At 38.4% G+C, this 25,535-nt stretch overlaps 4 protein-coding genes across 5 annotated transcripts; 3 read left to right on the forward strand and 1 right to left on the reverse strand.

Moving 5' to 3' along the window:
- Positions 1-138: 138 nt before the first annotated feature.
- Positions 139-22,974, reverse strand: utp25 (UTP25 small subunit processor component). The gene is made up of 14 exons (XM_042500753.2): positions 22,936-22,974; positions 22,464-22,547; positions 9,419-9,625; positions 8,388-8,427; positions 7,691-7,871; positions 7,364-7,612; positions 6,559-6,647; positions 6,033-6,443; positions 5,115-5,331; positions 4,823-5,025; positions 3,758-3,940; positions 3,334-3,443; positions 2,168-2,413; positions 139-945 (listed from the first exon to the last, which is right to left on the reverse strand). Exons 3-14 carry the CDS (start codon positions 9,517-9,519, stop codon positions 690-692), a joined length of 2,286 nt encoding a protein of 761 aa, XP_042356687.2. The 5' UTR covers positions 9,520-9,625; positions 22,464-22,547; positions 22,936-22,974; the 3' UTR covers positions 139-689.
- On the forward strand, positions 11,129-11,675 carry grxcr1b (glutaredoxin and cysteine rich domain containing 1 b). The gene has a single exon (XM_088087943.1). It carries the CDS (start codon positions 11,129-11,131, stop codon positions 11,621-11,623), a length of 495 nt encoding a protein of 164 aa, XP_087944069.1. The 3' UTR covers positions 11,624-11,675.
- On the forward strand, positions 14,414-22,445 carry LOC121954150 (transmembrane protein 151B). Its single transcript, XM_042501491.2, has 2 exons — positions 14,414-14,896; positions 16,016-22,445. Exons 1-2 carry the CDS (start codon positions 14,819-14,821, stop codon positions 17,423-17,425), a joined length of 1,488 nt encoding a protein of 495 aa, XP_042357425.1. The 5' UTR covers positions 14,414-14,818; the 3' UTR covers positions 17,426-22,445.
- On the forward strand, positions 22,471-25,098 carry mtres1 (mitochondrial transcription rescue factor 1). Of its 2 annotated transcripts, none has more exons than XM_042501493.2 (4): positions 22,471-22,618; positions 23,741-24,203; positions 24,483-24,555; positions 24,654-25,098. In XM_042501493.2, exons 1-4 carry the CDS (start codon positions 22,600-22,602, stop codon positions 24,834-24,836), a joined length of 738 nt encoding a protein of 245 aa, XP_042357427.1. In that variant the 5' UTR covers positions 22,471-22,599; the 3' UTR covers positions 24,837-25,098. The 2 variants fall into 2 exon arrangements, with proteins under 2 accessions (XP_042357427.1, XP_087944068.1); XM_088087942.1 differs by lacking the exon at positions 22,471-22,618 and adding an exon at positions 22,634-22,871.
- Positions 25,099-25,535: the final 437 nt, after the last annotated feature.

A 25,535-nucleotide genomic window follows, 5' to 3' on the forward strand; every position in this document is an offset into this window, starting at 1 on the left:
TTTGCAGAAAATGTTTGTGGCATTGTTTGCCAGAGCATTAGTATTTCAAGTTCTACTTAAAACTCTTCTGGATTAAAATTCCTTAAATATTTACCAAGCAGCCAGCTATATCGCACTAATGACAAAAGGCAACATATCCGTGTTTAACTTGAAACACTTTATATTGTTTATGCCACCATAATAACAGACATAAAAACTGACATTGATCTTTTTTTTTAGCACTTTCAGAACAGGTATTGCTACAAATATGAACTCTTGTAGATGTGGTTAGATATTCAACATAATAAAATACGTCTACTGTATGCTGAATCTGGAAACGTATGGAATTTTTATGCATCTTATCAGTTATCACCAACAAGCTTTATAATGCAATATACCGTTTTATGATCTCTTCACTTAGTGGCTTGATGTTTCTGGACAGCTTCCATCTACAACACATCTAACATGATGTGAGGTAGATGGAATGAGGGTAATTGTTACACTGTCCATATATGAAGGAAAACATTCTCAACATCTCCACCTTCAAGTGGTAAACTTTTCTGATGTCAAACCAGGTACTCCATGATAACGGATCTGCATTCAACATCTTTTTAGCTGGTCTCAATCCGGGGTCATCCTACTGTAATAATGTACAGTAGATATTTGGCATAGTTTTAATAAGTGGTCCATATTTAATCTGTCCAGCTCCATCAGGAAGCTTTATCTTCCCCTCCTGTAACAAAGAGGTGAACAGTCTTATTGGAGTTCAGCATCTGTCCGGCTCGCTGAGCTCCGGTGATGGCAGCTAACTTGTGGACATCGTAGCGGGAGTAAAGGGCAGTGCAGGTGTAGCTGGCCTCCTCCCCTTGACCCCCCGCTGCCAGCATGTTACACACCTCGCTGTAGAAGTGCGGGAAGGAGGGCAATCCATAAAATATCAGGTTCTGGATCCCTTTAATGGTGTATCTAAATAACAGAAGTGAGAGTTACTAAGTTAAATTCAAGATTTTAAAGACGATTCTTGTACCACACAGAAGGGGATTTAACACTTGTTACACAAATAAAGAAGAGTATGAAAGAATAATGGAAATGATATGGCCTAGACTTATAATCTTATAACATGTTTTCTGCACTTTCCAGAACAATAGAGCAATCATTTCTGATGATTGCTTTACACTGACTATTACTGAAATACAAAGATTTAACAGCTTCCTGCAGGCACAACACACAGCCAAAACAATGTTACTGCCTACGGTAATAATGATTTTTAAGACTTATAAAAATGTTTAAAAATATGGTGTTAAAGAGGTATAAAACTTGGTATAGTATTATTTAGTGCCATATGTTTTGGAATTTTGTCATTGTTTCTGTTTTTTTGACTATGCTAAGTAAGAAGGGTATTTATAATAAGCTTAAGCTTCAGCTTACATCTTTTCTGTGTTTTTTTGTTTCCCTGTTAATTTAATGCCTTGATTTAATTTCTTCTTTATTATGTGCATTTGAATTTGAATTTGAATGCCTTTATTGTCATTGCATGTCCACATACGAGATTTACTGTAAAAAAAAAAAAAAAAAAATGTTTCCATTCACTCTGCTCAAACACACTCACATATTAAAATAGATTAATAGATAGAACTGAGAAAACTGTTAACTTGGACTTTAAACAAATTACCACTAACTACTGACAGATATAGTTGTAATTAGGCTCAAATTGTAGTCTATTGATAATACAAACATACAGATTTGTTTTTTTATTACCAATAGACTACAATAAAAAAGCTACAGTGTATGACTGCCATCATGTGACTCAAACCTGATTTCTTTGACTCTGCACAAATACACAACTGACGTAAGGCATTTAACTTTTGATCTCTGAAGATAGGACTGCATATCAGTCTTGTTCACATTATCAGAATTGGTGATGTGTTAACTCTTAAAACAGTAAGAAAGAGCACTGTCTTTAACCCCTTTACTACTGATGGCCTAGGAACAGGGTCGTCCAGTTTGATCCAGTGAATAACCAATGACTTTCAGCAGGGAAACTCTACAGCTACCTGGTAAAGGAGAGCTTGACTAGCTAAGTGACCCCGCACTCCAGTTTCTGGGAGGAAGAACAAAACCCCACCCAACTCAAATACAGAACCCTTCAAATGCTGGGCTACCTGATGAAACATTAAAAATAACTGACCTTTTGTAGAAGTGGAAGCGTTCAGTGAAGAGGAGGAACTGTTTATCCCCTTTCTGGAAGAAGTGTCTGGCTCGGGACACCTCGGACTTGCTGGAATATTCGCAGATGCTGGTGAAGTTTATTTCCTCTTTCTTCATGTAGTTTCGCAACCGGACGTAGTCGAAGTAAGACGGGATGTAGATCAGAGTGTGGGACATGACCGAGTCCCTGTACTGCGGCAGCACTTTATCTAAAAAGAACTGAAACCTACAGGCAGGATTGGGAACAGCAGATATAAAAAAAGCTTTGCGTTTTGTTTGGATCTACTAAGCTTTTGTCTAGATCTGTTGAGCTGTTGCATTTATTAAGATTTTTTTAAATTTAAGAGAAGAGAAGACGTGCTAATGACATAAAAACAAGAAAGACACAAAAGAAATGCCCATTTGACAATTCATATAAATGATTTGTAAAACAGGTGAAAGGACCAACATAACCTAATAAACTGAGAAGGGGAAAAATGCAGTGAGAGAGATATATGTAAAGAATGAGTTCAGGATGATATGTGACACATGTATATGTGTAGATGTTCTGTAGAAAAACAAAAATAGCAGTGCGCTCAATTTCAAAAGTATTTTTGCTTGCGTCAAAGGGGCACAGTAGAGGTGAAAGTCAAATACCACTTGCACTCATAAGACTTCATTTTTTTATCAGTTAGCTAACAAGCTGTCTTCAGCATGACAAAACAGGTTTTGTTATTGACATGTTATGTCATTGTCATTGTTTAGAAAGTGTGCTGATGCATTTGCTTTATGTTATACGAGAGGCTGAAGCTGTGGTGGTAAACGTCATGCCCCTTTTGGGTCCACAAAAGCAGATGCTATTTAAAACCACACACAGGAGCCGAGTGTTGCAGCTGTTTGGTTCATTATTTGGCAGCTTCTTGCTTCTTTATTCGGAGGAATAAAGAAGGGTCTTTAGTCTTTTGGGACTCAGTAGGGGCTGTATAGCACAATCTCTGTGTAAAAAGGGCTATAAGCTAAAAGCTGCAGCCTACAGTGAAGCTCATTGAATCAATGGCAACAAAGCATTTCCCCCGCAGCTTTTAAAACCACCTGTGCTATCTTATAGAGTCAACAAGTTGTCTGACTGTGATGGCAGGACATGGTTCACCTGTGGGAGGACCTTACCGAGCATCATGGTCCATGAAGCTGTCAGAAGAGAACATCTGGAACACATGAGGGAGCTGAACCAGCACCTGGCAGATGGAACCTGTTTTTGGCATGTTTTTTGTGGCAATCTGAGACAAAAAAAACAAACAGGAAGTTAACTTTTAAAAACCTACATCACAACAGCAACGATGATGATGGAAATTATTTATTTGTTTTCAGTCTTGATCACAAAAAGTTAGCTGGATCAGGGCTTTCCTCAGATATCCAACTGACTACAGCAAAAAAAAAAAAACTTAGTGTGTCTGCTGCTCCAACCACTGAGGATTAACTCAGCCTATGAGATCATGTCTGCCTCAGAGTAATGTGTTCAACTAGATTACAGTCTGTACTGAATGTTCAGTCCCAGCAGCAGGTGTAATGTTAACTTTAGTGTATAAAGTACCTGTCCACGGTAGTTGGCGCAGTGCTTGGTGAGGATGTTGTTGATCTGTGGGTCCTGGATGGAGCTGAACACCAGCGTCTGCCTGTAGTGTCTGGCCCAGTTGTTCAGGTTCCACATCCTCACCCTGGAGAAGTCCACTCCATGGGAGTCCAGTGGCTGCAGGTTCATGTGCTTCATCGTGTGCTGCAGAGGAGAGGATGGTGTGATTTTTTTTTATGACATCAACTTATATACCAACTTTTGAAAGGCTTGGTTTGGTAAAGATAATTATTTTTTCTGATGATAAAAAGTGAATATGGTTGGAAGAATTGTATTGTTTATGTTTTTTCTAAAATGCAAAGTCTGTTGCTAACTGTTGCCACTGGACTGGTTAATCTAGAGGAGGAAAAGTGGATCTGTCCAATGTGCTTGCTAAACAAAGTTTGATTTATTTATTAGAATAAACATTCATATTAATTTTGTAAATATGGAAAATGCACATAGACTGGGTTGGCTGTTCAAACACATAAATTATAAATTAGCCTGAAGAAAGCCTGGGAGAAGAGAGAAAAGCGCTCTATTGAGATAATCTGTAAATCTTCAGTAGTTTCTGTTGTGAACAGTATATTTTGGATATTATTTTTTGTTTTGCTTTTAGTTTATTTGGGTTTCTTTTCTTTTTCCACGTTTTGTACATGCAAGACTGGAAGATGTTTGCAAAATGATTGTTTCTTGTAATCCCATGTGGGACGGGCCAAACAATTTGATGTGACACAAAAAAATAAAAAAGCAATTAATGTATGATGAAAATAAAGCACTTTTTACAACTGAGTTTTAAATGTGACTCTCTTAACCAATCAGGATCCAAAAATAGTATCCCTTCAAAAACACAAAGTCAAATCTGAAATGTAAAAATAGTGTTTACTTACTTAATTGCCTAATTTTAACATGTTGTGATTTATCAAATTCTACAATGGCTATTGAACAGCAGATGGCGCCACATCCTCCCTAACCGTAAAAACAAAACACTGCTGAACAGATGCCATTCACAATAATGTGTCGTTTTGAACAGATGTGTATTCTTACCAGGACGTGCTCCCAGTTCTGCATGAGTAAGACATCTGCCTGGTCCACCACCAGCAGCTCGATGGAGGAGAGGAAGTCAAAGTCTCTCTTACTTTCTCCTTCTGCTCCCAGCACCGTGCGAAGGCCCAGTGGAGACGCAATGATGATGTCTGATGAATAAAAGGGGGAGTAAAGACGTATGCTGCTCCTCACGATGGAGACGCCTGATGAGGAGAGATGACAGCGGCAAGACTTCAGACATGGAGATCTAGATTATCAAAAAGAGGGCTGACTTCTGATTGTGAAACTGTACCTATCCTGAAGTGATCGTCCACGTTGCCCGAGAAGATGGCCCTGTAATCGTCTGGTCTCTGCAGATTGGGTGGTTTGTCATCTTCTTCCTCTCCAAACTCTTCTTTGAACCTCTTCTTGTTGTTGACCACGATCTTCTTCCCTTTGGTCTCCAGGAGGCTGATGAGCGTCTGGACGACACGCAGAGCTCGGCCTCGGAATGGAACGAGAATCACGACCTGAAACATTCATAGCAATAATTACAACACGGCAGAAAAAAAAATAAAAATTGAGTTTTTGAAAACTTGTGGCCAACTGGAGATGTTTAGAAAAGTGATAGCGGGTAGCATTAATGTACTGAACGACTATATGATTAATTCCACTCACACAAAGGCAAGGAGTCTTCTAAACAACAGGTAAAACTAATGATTGTCCCAATTTTTGGTAAGGTACTTGGAATTATTTTGTGACAAAGGCATTTTAATAGTAAAACAAAATTTCAATGAAATCTTAACCTGTACAATGTTTATCTTGATCATCAGCCATGCAGGTGAGGCACAGGACCCTTAAACAGAAATGTGCACAGATCTCCAGCAAATTATATGTATTAAGTAAGAATATAATAACAATACCTTTTATTTTTTACAGCACCTTTAAAAGTGTGATCCAGACCAAGATCTAATTCTTATTATAAATTAATTAAATTAAAATTGGCGATGTTTAGAAACATTAAAGGTTTAGTATGCATTTCTGAAGATAGACTATTGCTGATTGAGCGTCATTCCCTGGACGACCTGGAGTTGTTAGTAGGACCGAACCATCAACCCAAAGTGTCAGTATTTAAATGAGACTGAACTCATTAACTATCTTTCTCCAGAATTTCACACACTTTTAAATATAGCTCTTTAAAAGGCTGATTATAACGTGTCCCACACTTTACCTTCGGCCGCGTTAGTCCTTGGTCTCTGGGTTCGTCCTGTGGTTCAGCTCCAGCTTTGGCCTGAGTTTTCTGCTCCCTCAGCAGTGCGTTGTTGGCCAGGACCCCAGAGTTGGCTTTCAGTACGTGGTTGAGCACGTGGAGGCAGTATGCACTGCAAACCTGTGGGCCCTGGTTCAGAGGACAGGTCTCTGGGTAGTAGAGGTCCTTGTAGGAGCCCATAAGAGCCAGCAGCTCGAGCTGCAGTGGGCTGATCTCCTCAGCCACTCCTTTAGGGTCAGGGATCTGGTTCAGATCCTTCCAGCGGGTCTCCAAAACTTTGTGGAAAACTGGGAGGTTTGTGTCTTTCTGTGAGCCGATGGTTCCAAACTTTTCCAGGGGACTGGTACAGAGTAGATTGCCCAATTTTGGCCACTAAATGCGTGGAAAATCAAACATAGTAAAGCACATAAACTGCAGACTTCTTATAATTTATTCTAATAAAATTTTAAAAAAGCAGTTCCATTTTGTCAAATTGTGCACTAATTACCGTGATCTGAGCCTTGGCTTTGCTGCCAGATGTTATCTTCTGCACATCGTCGTCACTAAGTTCTGTGTTCAAATGCTGCACAAACATGTCTGCATACACAGAATAAAAACTGTAACACATGCTTCAATCAAAAATATATTCCAACTTTCAAGTTCACTTATTTTGAAAATATTTAAATAAAAGTACCATTATTTTTATTATTTGTTTTCTATTTTGTTTTTTCAAAAGTATCTTTTATTCCATATTTCAAATCTAACTAAATTCTTCTACAACAATCAGAAATTACATGAATCTACACCACAGTAACTCCAGGATGGAGTTTCTTTTGATTCTTTTACTTTGCTTTCTTTGACCCTTTGAAACCCGAGCAAGAAATATACCACAAATTGCAAGAAATTAGTAAAAGGTGACAAGAATTTACTTATAAATAGTTTTAATAAAAAAGGGGAGATGTATTAGAAAATCAAATTTAAAAAATGAAGAAAAATGTCCAGGGAAATATTTTTTTATAATTATTATATTTAAAATTCTGTTACAAAAATAAAATTATATATATTATTTTTATTTTCAGCATTTTTAGGGCATTTTCTTGTTTGTTTTGAATTTTTTTTCTTTTAGGTAATTTTTTGGAAACATTTTTACAATTTTCTTTGCAAACTTTTGGCCCATATCCCAATAATGTGCCTGTTGCATTATCCCCGTGTTGAAAGAATTAGAACCAATCTGTTTAGGTTTCAAGGGTTTAAAAGTTACCTGGCAGGGAATGTGGGGATATATTTGACAGAACTGTAATCAATTATCTTACCATTGTTATCTTTCTGCTCTGCAGTGCTTTCAGTGTCGTCTTGTCCGCCTTCATCCATGAAGTTGGTCTCCAGACAGAACTGGGACTCATGCTCCTTATCTTCAAACTCCTCAGCTTCTGCATCTTTCTTTGTTATCTCTTCCCCTTCTATCGCCTCAGTCAATGCCTCGTCGGCATCATCAGGTTCTTCTTCTCCTCCTTCATCTCCATCACCTTCCTCGCTTTCATCACCAATTCCATCGCTGTCCCCTACGATAAAAAGCACAACAATATTCAGTCGCCTGCAATATGTTGGCTGATACTGTGTGCTGGAACTAAACAACTCACCTTCAACAAGCAGCTCCTCTTCGTCCTCTTCATCATCAGTGCTCTCCTCTTCACTCTGGTCATTATTGGTGGGTTGGCTGAGAGTTGAAAGGAGCTTCTGGTAGGCTGTTTTCTGCTCTGGCTCCTCCTCCTCATCCTCCAGCTCATCAGGCTCAATGTCAGAATGTTCTGGGCTTGCTGGCTTTAACAGAGGTGAGGACAGAGAGACAATTATTCATTTGCAATGTTAGGATATTGTTAAAGGTAAAACATGACAAAGCTGTCTGGAGTACATCAATGACTGGATAGTTTAAAATGTATTTTATGTACATCTGATCAGACAGGAGGTCCTTGTTGCTGTCACTGATAAAACGTATTCATCTTTATCCAGATTCAGATTCAGACAACTTAATGTATCCCAGAAGGGCTATTCAGCTTTACAATCTACCCAGACCAAACACAAACTGACAGACAGGAACAAGCAGCTCTCAGCGGTTGTAGTAATACATCAGAGACATCAATACATGGGCAAAGATACACACTGGACGTGTGGTCCTGTGCATACTGACTCACACGAGGACCGATGTCCATGCTGCAATGCATAAGTTTGTAAATATAAATGAGACTTTCTAATGAAGTGACAGTTGCTAAAACCATCAGTCTCACATCACATAAACTGCATGACTAATATTATCATGAGTTGTGCAAAAATACTCACCAGTTCCAGTATCTCAGTTCTTTCAGGTCTTGCACTGACTCTGTGGAAAACAGAGAGAGAAATGTTGTCACTTTGACAACCAATGTCTTTGTAAGACCACAAACCTGACTAATTAACAAAATCCATGGTCTCTGTCACTTGTTGATATTATGATATAAAATTACAAAGAGAAAGAAATACACAACATAAGCCTGAGAACAAGGCAGTAAGTCTGAGAGCAGGTTAAGAGATAAGTGCATGCCCATGGGAGCGTTGATGAAGGCCTGAAAGACTCATCTATCTGAAGTTTTTTTTCCTAAAAACATATTTATTAAGTTTATGACTATATTTTTTAGATGCTCGTGTAGTGGAAGATTCATGTTCAACAGAGCAGACAGATCAGAGGTCATATGACACAACCGTCAGACATTACAGTAAAAAAAAAAAAAAGCATACCTGCATCAACTATTGTAACTGCACAGCTGTAAACCCAATCTATTTCCATTATACAATGTGTGCAAAGAGAGTTTCATTCATCTGGTAAAAAAAAAAGCATGTTTCTTTTCATTAAGGCAGCTTGCAGTCAGGGTAGGCAATGAATAGTGCCCGCGTGAAACTAACATTTACCCTAAGCAACTCATATTCCTGTACTTTTCTGCATTTAGAAATGTTTCTTATGAATAAGCCATTATCTACAGTAAAGAAACACACTGAGCACCTTTAAGTGATTATTTAATTTTGTGGTGTCTATCTTCTCAGCTGTGAGGTAACGTTATTGTTTGCACTTTATCGAGACGAAATGAACAGAGCTATCATGGGAAGAACCACAAACTGCATATCATATAACATTTTTGGTAAGTGTATGAAGTTCGGTTTTCGTGAATGGTCTCCCTCGAACAATATTTGTTATATATTTTTTTACCACCACATGTAGCTAGCATTACCCATTATATCTGGCTAAACTTTATCTGAATGAAACTTAGCTAGTTGGCTAACATAAAAGTGGCTTCATTAATCTTTAAGAACAGGACGGAGTTTCCTGTACTGCTTACACATCATGAAATGGATGCTCCTCTCCGAATTCCTTCAAGTGTTTCTTCTGTTTTTTGGATAAATTTGAGAAAAGTTGCTTATTCTGCCTCTTTTTCCCCATGTTGACACTGTGCTGCACGTGCGGTCCTCCGGCTTCTTCGGTGGTGGTGAATCAATAGCGGTATTGCTGCCATCTGCAGGTGTGGAGTGGTATTACAGGTTTGCTCCTATTGAGCGAAATACAGGAATTGTTAATCAGTTTATGTAAAGTTGCAAATTGTACAAAATAATTATGCACTATCAAAACACTAAATCCGCTTATAGAGACCAATCTACTGATCTACTGTCTGATAACTGACAAGCTATATTTTTCAGTATGACTGATTATTAGTTTTAGGTCATCAGCTTTAGAGGCAGTATTATTGTTGAATGGTCTTTGAGGCAGTATTTGCATGCTCTTTGTAGCTATTGCATTATAATAGGCTAAAAACAAAACACAAATACATGCAGAATACCACTGCAATAGACGGCATGCCTTAAATACAAATACAGACACATATCTCTGACATATGACATACACACAACATATCATTAATTGTTTGTGTGCGGATTTTTTTCTGAACTTTTTTTTTTACATGAATCAACATTCAAACAAATGTGAGTTAGTTTTCAAATTTATACAATATGTACAACAAATATAGTTAAACCTACTGCACTTTTATTTTGATTGAATAGCAACAATCATACATAAAAAGAAAATTATAAACACAAAGATTGCATAATTGATCAAAGTTTCAAGACTACGCAAAAATAATTAATTAATTACAAAGTTTGAATCTACAAGTTGAGATAAATCAATCAAGCGTTTTGAATCTTTGCAAATCTGAGTTCTTTTTTAGATGTTTGTTGAATAACAACACATTTGCTGTTAAAATAAAATAGATTTTAAATGCTGGGAAAGACTTTTAATTTCTCAAGAAAGCAAAACACATAGGCCTACTCCATGTCTGCTGTGATGCAGGAGCAGTTCAAGAGTTTGTTGTGGCCTCAGACAGAAAAACCTTGTGCGTCCCTTTGCAGGGTGACAAATGAATGGATTTGGGTGTTGGATTTGTCAGTCATACAATATGAGGGAATGCACTGACGTTTTTTGGAGTAATGTTGACAATAGGAAATTAAAGTCGTTATGATTATGAGGATTTTATGGATTTCATACTTTTGTGCCGAAATACATTTCTTAAAACACAACATCAGTGCCATTTATGACACTAACAAAAAGAGTGTGTAGCTATAGTCCTATCATGTCATCTTTACAGCAAATTGGTAGATATTTGATAAATAACTCTTACTTCGGGCACAGACAGGGGTAATGAAGGTTGCAGCAGAGTGCACATAAGGTTATCAGTGCTGCTTTAAGGGCACTTGTTCAAAGGAAAGACTAGTCGGAGGTCTGCAGACTATCTGCTGTTTGAAAACTAACCTTAATCAATTATTGATCATGGTTATCTCAATTTACTGTTTGCCTGTTTTAGCTGTTACCATGGCAGACGCTCATGTATTATTAACCATTTGGGTGTCTAGTTTTTGTACTCGGGGTATTTTCAACCCATTTTGACACGTCAATGGGGATATTATTGTTTGATAATTGCACGCCACTATGGCTTAGCCTGAAAGAGCATGTCTGGCTTTTCTGAATGGGATGTGAACATGTGAGACAGTCTTGTCTTTCAATGGAGGGGCCAAAAGTGAAACAGGAGAAAGAAAAGGCTGGGAAAACAGTTAGGTTTAGAGTAGCATCTGCCAACAGCGGCCGGGTCTTGGCGGAGGTGTTCAAGGATGAAACGGCCTGGAGCGGCTCAGTGTCGGACTCAGTGGACTCTGACTGCACCAGCAGCCCAGAGACAGAGCAGGGGAGCTCGCCTGCCACCTCCAGCGAGGCCAACAGTCACCTGAATGGTCTGGTGGTGGAAACCACTCTGGATGACAACGGCTGTGAACCTGATGACCTGCTTTTGTACGCCAGTGCCAAGAGAGAGAGGCTCTTCAGCAACAAACGGATCAATATCTGCAGCAAGAATGGGACCATACGTGGAGTGAGGAACAAAGTGAGCGCAGGTCAAGAACTTTTCAACACCCTCTCCAACATGTACTCTGTAAGTAGCTCTGGTACAGGTGGACCTGAGTTGTTATTCTGTTACTACCATTGTTCTGATTGGGTTATTTGAGCCTAAAAAAGCAATTCATTGGTGTTTCTTTATGCATGTGGCCATCTCAGAATTAAAGATGATCAAAAACTATGAATCCCTAATAGAAGTATAAAACTTAGTGAGGTGCTTGTTCAATCATAACCTTTATTTTTCTTCCCTTTAAGGGTTCCCTTCGTCATCAGAAAAGGAGACCCTGGGAAAAGCAGTAACCAGTATGGAAGTAGCAGTTTCACGTGATGTGGTTAACAGGAAGAAACAGACCTGTGGCTGAAAACTGTCCGACAATTTTGTCGACACCAGGACTCCTCACTTAATTTACAAGGGTCTGGTTAAAGTAAATTCACTTTGCTGTCTTCTTTTAATCGATACTATTATTTTATAAGGAGTAGAGCTGTATGGTCCAGTATGTCTAAGTTCCTTTAGTCATATTCATCCACCCAATATGGACAAAAACAATGCAGTAAATAACTATAATTTAGTTGTATGAACATATAGTGTCTTTAAAGTTCATACATTTATAATAGTTTGAACATTTGTTTGTACTCTTATACATGTAAAACATCAACAAAATATATGTAACAGATTTTATACTGCTAAATGGTGCTTGATTATCACAAAGGGCAAGTAACCTGTAGCTTAAACAACGAAACAAATTACCTAAACATGTAAGTTCATTTGACCCTCTGAGACTTCAACTGGGTTTCTGAAAATATTTTTTGTATTTTTTTTTAAAGATATTGTATGTATAACTGATCCAGCATTTCATATGATTTTGATATTTGGTGGAGGCTCTTTCATGGCATAAAGCTGAGTTATATGAGCATGCATGCATTTTTTAAAGTATTTTTTAATAATGTGATTGGATGTGCTTCATGTTATTTTCCATAACTCCATAAACTGTAAGAAACCTTCCTTTGTTTTAAGGGGTAGATGTATACTCATTTTTCATTGCTGTATTGCTGTAGATTTTATGTTTGGTACACACCTTGTTTGTTACATTTATTAAATACTTACAAAAGTTTTTGAGAATATCTTACATTCTGTATAACACAGAAGAGCATTACTGATGTAACAGCCGAACTGCAACTGCATAAGGAGATGCTGCAGTTTTTAACTTTTCTCCTAGTTGGCTCTATAAAAATACTACAGTCCACAGTGGCAATGAATCACATATATTTTCCATATGAAAATGTAAAAATGAAATCGTGAATTCACAGTAATGTAGATCACTGCTGTTATGTGTTTTGCTCCACTGTTGTTTTATCAGACACCTAACATTAAAAGTGATAACCTACGTTCAGCGTAATGAGATAAAGCAGCATTTAAGACGCTTTCTAGTACTTTCATGAGGCTTCATTTAGGCCCCAACACTTTGCAAAGTAGTCTATGGTATTCTCCAAAGCTTTACAGAAAAACATCAAAACTGAAAAAAGTGATAATAAGCTGGATGATACAGAAGGTTAAATAAGCACTACTGAAGCTCACAAAATTAGAATCTGGAATGCTGGCAACAGAGCAGCTATTTGTACTTTAAGGATTTGCATTTTACTGATACTTAATAATTGAGAGGTAAATGTACATTTTACACCAGTATTTTAGTTATTTGCAGATACAAAACATATTTTTTATATATACATATGTATTTTTTTTAGCTCCCCAAGCTAAAACATTTAAATGGTGAGTTTTGTTTTTTATTAATATGCCAACTGTATCCTTGATTACTTGTCATGTAAAATCTTAGAAAATAGGAAAAAAAAAGTTGATCACAATATCTTAATGTACAAGGTGAATTCTTTAAATGTCTTGATATGTCCAACCGTTCCATTTACTATCATATATGACAGTTTAAAAGCTGGAACAAGGTCAATTTTCATTTAAAATATACTTTATAGATTATCAAAATAGCTGTTGATTAGGATTTTATATTGATTAGTAGCTTATAATATTTGTGTACATTTACTTAAGTGACATGTTGAATGTGATGCTTTTACTGCATGTTGTGGAGTATTTTTACATTCTGCTATTACTTGTATTCAAGTAATGGATCTGAGTACTTCATTCACCACTGCTCTTTACCAAACCACAAGACATCCAATGCATCTAACGCCATTTAATTTTTTTTTTTTTTTTTTACACATATAGTGGAGCAATGATTAATAAATGACCTCATTAATTATTTAAGTATTTAAGTTACCACCAAATCAGAGTATGATCCTACATGATTGTATAGTTTGTGATTTTTGTATTGCATTCTAAGCCTAACATTATACTGCTTGTGGTAATTTTATTTTGTAAGGTTTAAAATAGAAAATCCACCCCAAAATCGAAACATTTTTTATTCTGAAGTAGCTATTGAAGCTTCTTTAGACCGTCTTGATTTTATTAAGATATACAGCGACATTTTTTGACTCACAACTCATTAGTTAAACATTTTAAATAAAACTCCTTTGTATGCAATATCGTAAAACGTCAATGAGCAGACAGATGCAGTCGTGATCATGTATAGGCCTATATCACTGTAATGGACCACCTTCAAAATAAAGTCACCTGATCTGCAATTCAAATCTTGATGCTCCGATGTTCATCTTAGCAAAAACTGTCATCTTTAAGATAATGTCTTCACCGCCTCCTCATCACTTTCACTGCACACTTTAAGACTCTATTTTAGGGTGGACTTCCCCTTTAAGTGACAGATTCACGCAACAACATCTCACCGTTCACCTGCCTCAGTCAGCACCACGGACAGCGAACCTGCCAGCTCTGCACACACCGCTAACGGCGCCGTCACCTGCACACACTGATGCACACACACACACACACACACACACACACACAGAGAGAGAGAGAGAGAGAGAGAGAGGGCCCCGAGGGGCAGGGCATGTTCATTTTGTAATGACTACCAGCTAATAGGCTACAGCATAATCTACGATCATGTTTCTGCGGCACTGACAGCTAAACAGCAGAGGGCAGGATGCGGGCTTTCCTATAGACACCTCATCGTTGTTTTTTTTTTTTAGTTTCTCATCCGCCGGAACAACATGCCTCCGTCGACTCGTCTTTTCTTAGGGCGGAGAGCCTCTAAATGATAACAGATGTGATGCACGTCTGGCAAGTAGCTCGTCTCTGCTGAGGGTTTCTGCAGAGCAAGGTAGTGAAATCTCTTCCTCTTCCTACTCCACGCCCTGTCATTATTATCAATAGCTTCCCAGCACCATGTCCCCTCCAGCATCGGCTGCGACAGCGAGTGAGAGCAGTACGACCACCGTGTTCGAGGAGGACACCAGGGAGGAGGTATGATATCCTAACATCTCTTATATGAGAAAATGTCTGTTGTTATGTTTGTTAGATCCTGGCGCAGGGCTTTCATGGATCCATGTGTGCAGAATGTTACACACACCGCAGGTGAATTATTTACCAGGAATCTGGGGTTACGAATAATATCATTGGTTAGTTTGCCAAAGGAACATGTTTATGATCTTGTAGCCTACATTAGAGTAAAATGGTTGGGACACGTGATAGGTAATCCCAGCATCTTTACCTGTCTTCCATCTATCATCTGCTCTTGAGAGCAGGTGGCTCTGATTTCAGGATAACTCATCTCCAGCACTTAAAATGGCATGAAATGTCCACAGAGCTGAAATAACTTTGTATTATCCACTGTCTTTACAAGAGATTTTCAACTGCTAGACTGTTAATATTATGGCTTCATTACCAATCCATGAAATTGAAGTCCAAATCTGTCAATCGTTGTTGTGCTACAGATGTTGCAAGCAAAACGACATTTCAAGTAGGTAGGCAGGTGCACAAATGGGGGGGGGGTCATGCCCCTTAATATTTAGAACATGTGCATTTCTCCCCAGCATTCAAGTAGCAGAGGACTTTTATTCATTGGTGGAATATAATTAAGTACATTCACCTCTGTAATTAAGTAGATTTACTGAAGTGGTATAAATGAAGTACTTTTACTCTACTTGAATATTTTAATCTCATGACACTTTCTACTACTCCACTATAATCACCCGATTCCCCTTAATTAGTAATTACTTTAGAAACTAGGACTTTTGCCCACAAGCCAAATGAAATCATACAAGTGCAGTTGAAATTATTTGTTGATTGATTAGAAAATGGATGCAGGACTTTTGATTGCGACTGTGTATTTTTAGATTGTAAATACTGCCTTCACTATTGCCTTGATTTTGACAAAATAAACTACATTTACACCATAAATTGATGCAAAAAATGCTCAAACTGGTCCATTAAAATTCACCAGAATGCAAGAAATTAGGTGATTGATGGTCAAAATTTTCCAAACTACCGTTTGCCCCCTCAATGTTAAAGCCAAAAGTCCGCCCATGTCATACATTTATATGCTAATAGTTTTTATCACTTCCTCTTTTGTTTTGTCAACAGCAAAGACCCCTGAAGCAATCTCTGAGCAAGTCCCTCTGCCGGGAGAGTTTCTGGAAATGCCTCCTCCTGTCTGTTCTTATGTACGGCTGCATGGGAGCGATGGTTTGGTGTCATGTCACCAAGGTGACCCGTCTCACCTTTGACAGTGCCTTCAAAGGGAAATCCATGATGTACCATGACAGTCCCTGCTCTGACGGCTACATCTACATCCCTCTGGCTCTGCTGGGCATGCTCTACTTAGTCTATCTGGTGGAGTGCTGGCACTGTCACGTGAAGAATGAGCTGCAGCACAAAGTAGATGTGGAGGGCATCTACGAGCGCATCCAAAGAATGCAGCAAGCCAAACCCTGCATCTGGTGGAAGGCCATCAGCTATCACTATGTTCGCAGGACACGACAAGTCACACGCTACCGCAATGGGGACGCCTACACTAGTACCCAGGTTTACCATGAACGTGTCAACACTCATGTGGCAGAGGCTGAATTTGACTACAGTCACTGCGGCGTTAAAGATGTTTCAAAGCAGCTGCTGGGCTTGGAGAAGTCCGCTCTTACTAAGATGCGGTTCACCAAGTGCTTTAGTTTTGCCAATGTAGAGTCCGAGAACTCCTACCTGACGCAACGAGCGAGGTTTTTCACCGACAATGAGGGTCTTGATGACTACATGGAAGCCAGGGAGGGCATGCACCTGAAGAACATTGACCTGAAGGAGTACGTCATGGTGCTGTCGGACCCGGACCACCACCCCTGGTATTTGTCCCACTATGTCTTCTGGTTTGCCTCATTCCTCACGTTCTCCTGGCCTCTTAGAGTCTTCACAGAGTATCACACTGCATACGTCCACTATCGTGTCGAGAAGCTCTTTGGGCATGATTACCTCCCTGTGACCCCATGTGATGATCGACCATATTGGCGTCGTATCCCTCGCGTTAACACCATTGACAGCACAGAACTGGAATGGCATATCCGGTCCAACCAGCAACTGGTGCCCAGTTACTCAGAGGCTGGCCTGATGGACCTGGCTCAATGCCCGTCCAGTTTCAGCGGGATACGTCAGAATTGTGAACGCTGCCACAGAGCTATCAGCTGCTCCTCAGTGTTCTCCAGGAGCGCCCTCAGCATCTGTACTGGTGCCAGCTCCCGCATCCCCTTCAGCGGCAGCCGCTTCTCGTTGGCGCGGCGCTACGGCTCCCAGCGCAGCTGCTTCTGGAGGAGCGGCAGCTTGGATGACCAGGAGAGTCCCAGCGAAAACACCCGCTGCCTCTCAGAGCGCCTCACCACAGACGACGAGGAACCCCCAGACTATGAGGACGCACTTTGCTACCCCGTGCTCATTGTTCACTGTAGCGAGAACTGCCACAACCACAGGTCTTTCCATAGAAATGGCTCCTGCGTGGAGACTTCCTTATGACTATGCAGTCACTGACGGTGGCATTTCTGTAGCATCCAAACACTTTGCAACAAGAGTGTGCAAACAAGTCTTCATGTGAGATACACAGATTTGTGCTGTATTGTCATAATATCTGAATCAAATGCCTGAATCCTGAATGTGTGAATCACCAAAGCAATAACAGTGATTTATGTGTGGAGAACAAAGCGATGGTGGTATGTGAACCTACAAGGATACATGGAAAAATTTCATCTGCCTGGCTTCAAAGCAGACACAGACTGTTACACTGTACATCATTGCCATACCTTTTAAGGTCTCATATGGACCGTACATGTGAAACTGAAGCTGCAGTTACCTCATAAGACCCTTTCAGAGGCCACGGACAAGATGGGCAGGTCGAAACACCTCATTCATTCTCTGAAATCTCAGAAACACAACTGAGCCAACAAGTCATATAATTTCAGCAATAACTGTGAAATTAAATACCATCTTCTCAAGAGTTAAAAGGAGGAATATCAGTGAAATGTGTCAAGTTTATGCATGTCACAAAGAGACATCAGTCAACATGGAAACCTCCGATCCAAAAGAGACAAAGGAACTCTGGATTCTCTCACTCACTGTTATACCAATCTATGATGTTTGAAAACTTGCATTACTTGTGCAAAGCATTGTAATCTGATTTTTTTTAAAATTGTGAATCTACTTTTTTTTCTTTTATCAATATGCCTCATCTACTTTAGTTTGGACTTTCTGCATTCCCCAGAATGCCTTGTGACAAGTGAAGAAAACAGGTATAAGCTTATTTACAGCTGTGTTTTTTTGTTTTGTTTTGTTTTTTATTTTTTATTTTTGGCTTATATTGCCTTTAATTGATAGGACAATGTGAACCCGAAAGCAGGAGAGAGAGAGGGGGAGACATTCAGCAAAGGGCAGAGGCCAGATTCAAACTTGCGGTGGTGCGGCGATGAAGACACAGCCTCTGTACATGGGGCACTGCTCTATCCACTGAACCACCAGGTGCCCCACAGCTGTGGGTTTTATGTGTAGGTGAACAGTGACATAGAGATACTAATAACAGCTGTTCTAATTGAGAGAAATATGACTTGTGTCTCTTACTCAGAGCAAACCTGGTTTGTGGTTGCATCCCATTCTGGTTTATTGAGACGACTGTGGGATGAAGAGTTTGATATGATATGCTTCTTCAACAATGGATTTGACTGCTGACTGTTGATGCTACTGTATATGGCAGCTTTTGGATGATGATGGACTTACACCTAAACTTAATGTTTACAGTTGATGTTTTTGAAAGATTTTGTTCTACAAAGCGTCCGCAGTGGATGTTGAAATTATCTTAATGTGATGACACAATTACAAAGTTTTAATATCTGCAAGGGCACAAAAAAACAGAGTCTGAAAAGCGTTTATTGTTAAGGGAGCAGTGTGTAAGATTTAGAAGTATTTAGTGACATCTGGCGGTGAGGACTTCAGATTGCAACCAGCTGAAACTTCTCCCTGTTAAAATTCCCTCAGGTTTCATTGTTCAGGAGGTTTTTACCAGGAGCCGAAAAATCCTACAAATCAGTGTTTCCCAGATGCTGTTTGACGTACTGCAAGCCCAACACCTAATGTGTGCTCACCTTTTTTCTCGAATAACGTAATATCCAGACTTTCAGGAGGTTTTTACAAAGAGCCCAATTATCTGCAGAGGTCTTCTACTCCTCTCAAAACATTCGTATAAGGTGATTTAAAGCAGCTAAAACACTGAATAAAGCATTTTCATGATAAAAAAAAAAATGGCTGCTAACCTCGAATGGTCCTGTCTGGAGCCAGTGTGTGGTTGTCCATTCTGGGTTACTGTAAAAACATGGCGGTGTAAACAGCGTCCACGGAGAAGGACCCGCTACTTATGTATATATTTAAACGACTCATTCTAACGTAACAAAACACAACAATTCTTTTGTTTCTGTTGATTATCCTTTAAAGACAACATTTATTATGTTATTATATATTTATTATATTCCATTTCTGCCAATAATATCCCCCTAAATTCTACACAGTGGACCTTGAATTCTTGCTTTGACATTTGACACATGATTTGTCTTGACTGACCCAGAAACATGAAAACTGTTTGAGTTCTAACACTGTATGAGCCCTCAGCTTAGCAGACTACAAGTGATAAATAAGAGAGTACATTTTTAGACTTTTTTTTCTGAATCTACTGCCACGATAAAACCTGCCGGAAACTGTGGTTCAAGCACATAAACACGTCATCACATTAATCTTGTGAAGTCTACAATACAATGGAACAGGTGAATCATTATCATTCGTTAAACAACAAACCACAGTGTGAATTAACTGCAAAAAGATCATAAGGTCATTAAATCCATGCTGAAATTTGCATGCTAAGACAATTTGTTAATAACCATAAAATATGAATGTAAACCACCAGCATATGATACATTGTAGTATGAACCCATTTGTGTCTATAGTAAAGGAATAATGCTCCATTTTGTATCTGTGAAACAGTGATTTCACTCTCCAGTGTATATTGAATGTGTTCAGACAAAGAGCACAGCACACCTACATGTCACAATGTTCCCTGAAGAGACTTTGGATGCTAATAATTGATTTATCTGAGGGATCCCTGACTGTTTTAAGATGAGTTTGCAGACAGTATATGCAAAGATGTAAATGCACTTATGTTTACACATGGACATTGTACAAACTTTATAATACTGACTTTTTTTTTACAACATTTAACAGAAACATACTGTATACATCCTAGCAAATAACATGTTGTTCTTACATTGTTTTCAATAATGTGGTTACACAGTATTATGCACTTGAAGTGACACTAGACATTATGAATTGTAGTGAAGCTGAATGTTAATGTAAATTACCTTGAAAATAATAAAGTATTAAAGCTGATATATTGAAAAATGCATAAGATATTGAACAATACACGACCACTTAAAGCTTTGTGTAAAATGTTAAAAATGTTCTCATTGTAATTATAATCAAAGGGGCTGTATAAATAACTTGATTACCTTTTAAAATATGTATTCAAATTCATCTTATGCTGGAAAAATAAAAGTTGCAATAAATGTTTGGGGAAAACCCATGTATATTTAAAAATGTTGCTTGCTTGGATTCTCAGACATGTTTTATGGATATTTACGGGTGTAAATACTCAAATTAATGATGGCTAAATTATTTTTGAAGCTTTTGTTTCAGGGTTCTTGTATATAACTTTTTCACAGCAGACATTTTGATGTTGCATAGTAGGAAAAAAACATGAAAATTGATAACATTAATGATGGCTCTGTTCCATTAAGAGTACATGTAAGCTATTCCAGTGAGCCTGCATGCACAATACCAAGATCTCAAATGGAATGCAGCCATTGTTAATGTTAATGCTGTTAATACACCTGTTCATTTCCTAATTTGAAAAGTTAACATATCTGCAGTGAAAAAGGTCTATGGTACATGCTAGCTCACTGTGGCACTGTCATACTGGGACACCTGAGCAGAACAAAGCCACCGTTAAAGTTCTTAGTAACACCTGTGCTTTTCCTTCTATGACAAGTCAAAATCTACAGTGTGGGAAAGGATTATTAAAAATGTTTCAGGTTTAAATACTGTATGTAAATACAAGGCAGAGCATGTTTGCTCTTTCTGTTACAATTTGAGTTTATATGAATGTACATTACACTTTGAATTGATTTTGCTGTCTAGGGAGTTTCAATTTTACTTTTAAATCCTAAAAAACATGGCATATAAATAATAAAAAATATTGGATAAAATATATTTGAAAATTAGATGAGCACACACTTTCAAAACAATAAACTTGTGTACTCCTCCAACAAAAAAAACAAGATTAACTATTAACCTTGATCATTGCTAAGGGACTGTTCATTATTTATGAGAGGGGAGGGGGTGGTGAAAAATGGGGGGAGGTACTTCAAATCAAGTATGTGTCTCAATTTGCCTTAAGGGGAGTGACATTAAACTTTAAATGATCATATTTTGTATTCCTTTAAGTATCTTCTCACAAGAAGGGTTGAAAGGCATGTTTTCTTTAAAAATCTCGAAAATGACACAATTTATCATTGCCAGAAACTGAAACATGGTTATTATGAAGTTATGTATGAAGGGAAGGTCATGCATTTTCCCAAGTCACTAAGAGAAACTTAAAGTAAAATATCTGTAGCTCCAGAAAGGGTCATGATTTAAAAAAAAAAAAAAAAAAACAACGTAAGTTGCACACCAGTCACTCCCTACTCTGAAAAATAAAGTACAGTCCCTCATCAAAAGAAAATAAGCTATAAAACTATCTATTACGTTGCATGAAAATAAATAAGGCTAAAGGTTGATAATGATAATGTTTCTTTGTATGGACCTTTTCACAGCAAACATTTTGACCTGTCATAGAAGGAAAAGCACAGATAAAACTGATAACATCAATGATGGCTCAGTTTCATTAAGTTTCCCAATAAGCTATTCCAGTGAGCCAGCATGCACAATATCAGGATCTCAAGTGAAATGCAGCCATCATCAGTGTTGATAAATACACCTGTTCATTTCACAATATGAAAAGTTAACATACATGCAGTGAAAAAGGTCTATTGTACATGCTGGCTCACTGTGGCACTGTCATGACCTACCGGGACATCTGAATAGAGTAAAGCCATCGTTAATAATACCAGCGATTTTCCTTCTATGACAAGTCATGTTGTTATTAATGTTTACACCTGTCCTTTTTCCTGTCAAAATGTCTGCTGTGAAAAACTTCTATTTACTTGCTAGTTTGACTTTGGTATCCTGTATTATTTATTTATTTATTAATTCTGGCTCAATTACTATCAAGATTTAAGTAATGGCTGCTCTAACGTTGTTGCTGGTAAAGAGATAGACAAAGAAAGGCTGACATAGTGTGACGGATTGCTCTGCCATTTGTGATAAACATATAACTAGTACTGAATTTGGAAAGTGTCATGCTACAATAAAAAGAAATGCTGATAAAGTCTAACTGTTATGTATAAAAAACATTAAAACTCACAGTGTTGTTTGACGTCCTCTGAACAGCTGGGTCCGGTAATGTCGTCCTCCTCCGGTGCTGTAGGTGGCAGCACATTTATAGCAGCTGGTGAACAAATAACCCGGTCAGAAGTACCGACGAAGAACTGTAGCAGGCTATGAAAGGTTACTCTATAGGTGAGTGGACTATAACTCTGAATGCGCGTTAACAACTCCATGTTTAACTTTTGGCGACCAAGTGAAACAGGCGATACTTTCTTTTAGTTAGCAAGCTCGCGGTGTGTTGCACGTGGACGGAAATAATGACTCCACGAGCTCCCTGAAGGAAAGTAAAGCTAGCTAGCTAGCAGCCGTATCTGCTTCAGCTCGGTTTAAACTTCAGCCTGAAAAATGTCCAACCCAATCAAGCAGAGACACCATTTGCATAAAGGTACAAAAACAGCAACTAATGTTAAAAGCCAGAATAATATACTCAATAACTATTGTAGCGCTACCTTTCAAATCTTTGTTGTTGGCTGAAGACGAGTAGAAATAACTGTCAACACAAAAACATCACTTCCGGAAGGGGAAAAAAAAACAATTTAATATAAATAGTTAACCCAGCTTTGTGCATTTCATGTGATCATTGTTTACACAATAATTATCACAAAATTGGAAAATTAAAAAAAATTATTGAATGTAAATAAATGTATTATTACATGACAAACTGGGGCTAGAAACAACATGAGGCTTTTACTTTGAAGGGTTTTGATTTTGTTGGATAGTGTTGCAGACTATAATCCAAAGAGTTTTAACTTTCTCTTTACAAAGGTGCTTGAACAATCGAACAATAAAGTAATATAATATAATATAATATAATATAATATAATAAAAAAAGAGTCTTAACTTGTTCTTTACAAAGGTGCTTGGACAGTCAAACAAGAAAATTTCATGTGTATCAAATTTAATTACACTTTTTTGTATGAATAGTTAAATTATATATTAAAATAGAACATTATAAGAAAGCAAGTCTAAAATATTAATCTTAATAATTTATTCTTGACCTTGTAAACTAGCAGTTAACATATTATTTTAAGAGGAAATTTACAACATAGACTCCTGGTGGCAATAGCTCACTCAATTATTGTGAAGCCTTGACTCTTGATGCTGAGTGTATATTTTTTATTTTAATAATTCAGTCTGTTAGCAGATATTGTTGATACCACAAACATTTTGATATATATTGACTTGTATACTTAAATTTTCATAGAAAGCTCAGTAATTGAGCACAATTCTTCCTAACCGTCTATGTCTTTCTAGTGACTGGGTGGAGTGCCAACATGCAGAGTTTGGTGGTGCGGGCACTTGCCATGAGGCAGCTAGGACAGCTGAACCCCCGCCACCTGCTGGCTGCAGGATACGGATTGAGGCAGGCTGAATGGTGTCCCAGGACCATCCACACTCGCCAGCTGTGGGGCTGCTCGGCTTTCCCAGCACTTGGCTGTCACAGGCCGGCTCTCCGTGGCAGAGACATTGTCAGGAGTTGGTCTGTCCAACATCTGAGGTTTAAAGGCAACAAGAAGAAAGGTGCTGCTAGGAAAGCACAGGAGGACGAGGAGGAGGATGAGGAAGATAAGGATACAAAAGACCCCGAGGACAGTGATTATGAAGATGAGGTGGATGAGGACCCAAATCTACCAAAAGACTATAAAGACATGGAAAAATATGTGCAGTCCTTTCGTTATGATGTCATCATGAAAGCCGGCCTAGACTTGGCACGCAAGTAAGTTACTGCCTGCTGGCTGCCCTCACAGCTTTGCATGCCATTTTTTTCCAAACAAACAAATATTAATGCTGTCCTAGCTAAATAGATTGCAGTTTTTGTACGACATATTGGTTGACAGTCATAGTTTTACTAACTATAATACTATCAGTGTCATGTTAGTATTTGGGGAAGTTTTATTGCATAAACATGTTGAAATGTAACTTCTTATCAGTAGGGATTTTAAATCCCTCTCCTTTTTTGAACTCAAGTGCAAACTATTTTTTTATCCTTCAACAGTAAAATTGAGGATGCCTTCTATAGTAACAAGCTCAGGCTAAATGGACACAAACTCATCAAGAAAAGTAAATCGGTGAGTGATGCTACATGTTACACATACCTACCCTAAATTTTTAAGTCTTTCCACTTGTGTATTTTCCCCTCATTTGTCATATTTCTGTTTTTATTTAGGTGAAAGTTGGGGACGCCTTGGACCTGGTACTGTCGGAGAACCAAGAAACAAACACTGTTACTCTTATGAGAGTCATCCTCCGGAAGGTTTTGGGAGAATCTAGTGACAAAGAAAAATACAAAGTTGCCGTCAGGCGTTGGAAATTTTTAGAGCTTCCCAAAAGTGAGGCCTTCAAGCAATGAACAATAGGACAGTTTTGACGACCACTTTTCAGGGAAGGCAACAACTCCTGCAGAAATGAATTTCATCAAAAGAGTGACATTTGAATATGGTCTCCAAACAAGTCGGATCTAGAATGGATTACTGATAAACGGTTTTATGTAAAGGTTAACAGTTCTCAGCGGTTGTAGATATTAAAGAGTTGGTTGTGAGAAAATGTTTATCTTTCCCCAGCTATACTGTGAGACTCCTCCAATAAAGGCGCACTTTGGCATTTTGAGATCATCCTGTCTGAATGGCCTGGCCGAATAAGAGCAAATGATGATGATGATTTCTTAAAGGTTAATGAGGTTTCATCAGAATCATTAACTTTGTGGTATGTTTGGCAATTCCTAATATCTTTTTCATTAGCATATTTTTATTGGGGCAAAAATATAAAATTAGCTCTAGTTCTTAAATCAGTTTGGTTCAGAACTCTTGGTGCAGGTGTGGCTCAGAGGTAGAGCGGCTCATCCTCTAATTGGAAGGTCAGCACTTCGATTCCCGGCTCCCCCGGGCAACATGTCTAAGTATCCTTGGGCAAGATACTGAAACCCAAATTGCTCCTGATGTCACGTCATCGGAGTGTGAATGCGTGTGAATGGTTACTGAGTCCATTTGGATCTGCGGTGCTATCTAGGGAACCAGCCCACATCTCCACCAGTTTCTAACAGAGCCACCAA

The sequence above is a fragment of the Plectropomus leopardus genome, chromosome 14, assembly GCF_026936395.1.
Source record: "Plectropomus leopardus strain MGB_pleo_1.0 chromosome 14, ASM2693639v1, whole genome shotgun sequence".
Lineage (NCBI taxonomy): Eukaryota > Metazoa > Chordata > Actinopteri > Perciformes > Serranidae > Plectropomus > Plectropomus leopardus.

What these genes read in the sequence shown, in the direction of transcription:
- utp25 (XM_042500753.2), bottom strand. Translation starts at nt 9,519, where the DNA reads ATGGGGAAAAAGAGGCAGAATAAGCAACTTTTCTCAAATTTATCCAAA. An exon ending in GAGCATCCATTTCATGATGT is followed by an intron (nt 8,428 to 9,418) that starts GTAAGCAGTACA and finishes TGTTTTCCACAG; the next exon opens with AGTCAGTGCAAGACCTGAAA. An exon ending in GCGCCAACTACCGTGGACAG is followed by an intron (nt 3,444 to 3,757) that starts GTACTTTATACA and finishes TTTTTGTCTCAG; the next exon opens with ATTGCCACAAAAAACATGCC.
- grxcr1b (XM_088087943.1), top strand. Translation starts at nt 11,129, where the DNA reads ATGGAGGGGCCAAAAGTGAAACAGGAGAAAGAAAAGGCTGGGAAAACA.
- LOC121954150 (XM_042501491.2), top strand. Translation starts at nt 14,819, where the DNA reads ATGTCCCCTCCAGCATCGGCTGCGACAGCGAGTGAGAGCAGTACGACC. An exon ending in AGGAGGACACCAGGGAGGAG is followed by an intron (nt 14,897 to 16,015) that starts GTATGATATCCT and finishes TTTTGTCAACAG; the next exon opens with CAAAGACCCCTGAAGCAATC.
- mtres1 (XM_088087942.1), top strand. Translation starts at nt 22,832, where the DNA reads ATGTCCAACCCAATCAAGCAGAGACACCATTTGCATAAAG. An exon ending in GGCCTAGACTTGGCACGCAA is followed by an intron (nt 24,204 to 24,482) that starts GTAAGTTACTGC and finishes ATCCTTCAACAG; the next exon opens with TAAAATTGAGGATGCCTTCT. An exon ending in TCATCAAGAAAAGTAAATCG is followed by an intron (nt 24,556 to 24,653) that starts GTGAGTGATGCT and finishes GTTTTTATTTAG; the next exon opens with GTGAAAGTTGGGGACGCCTT.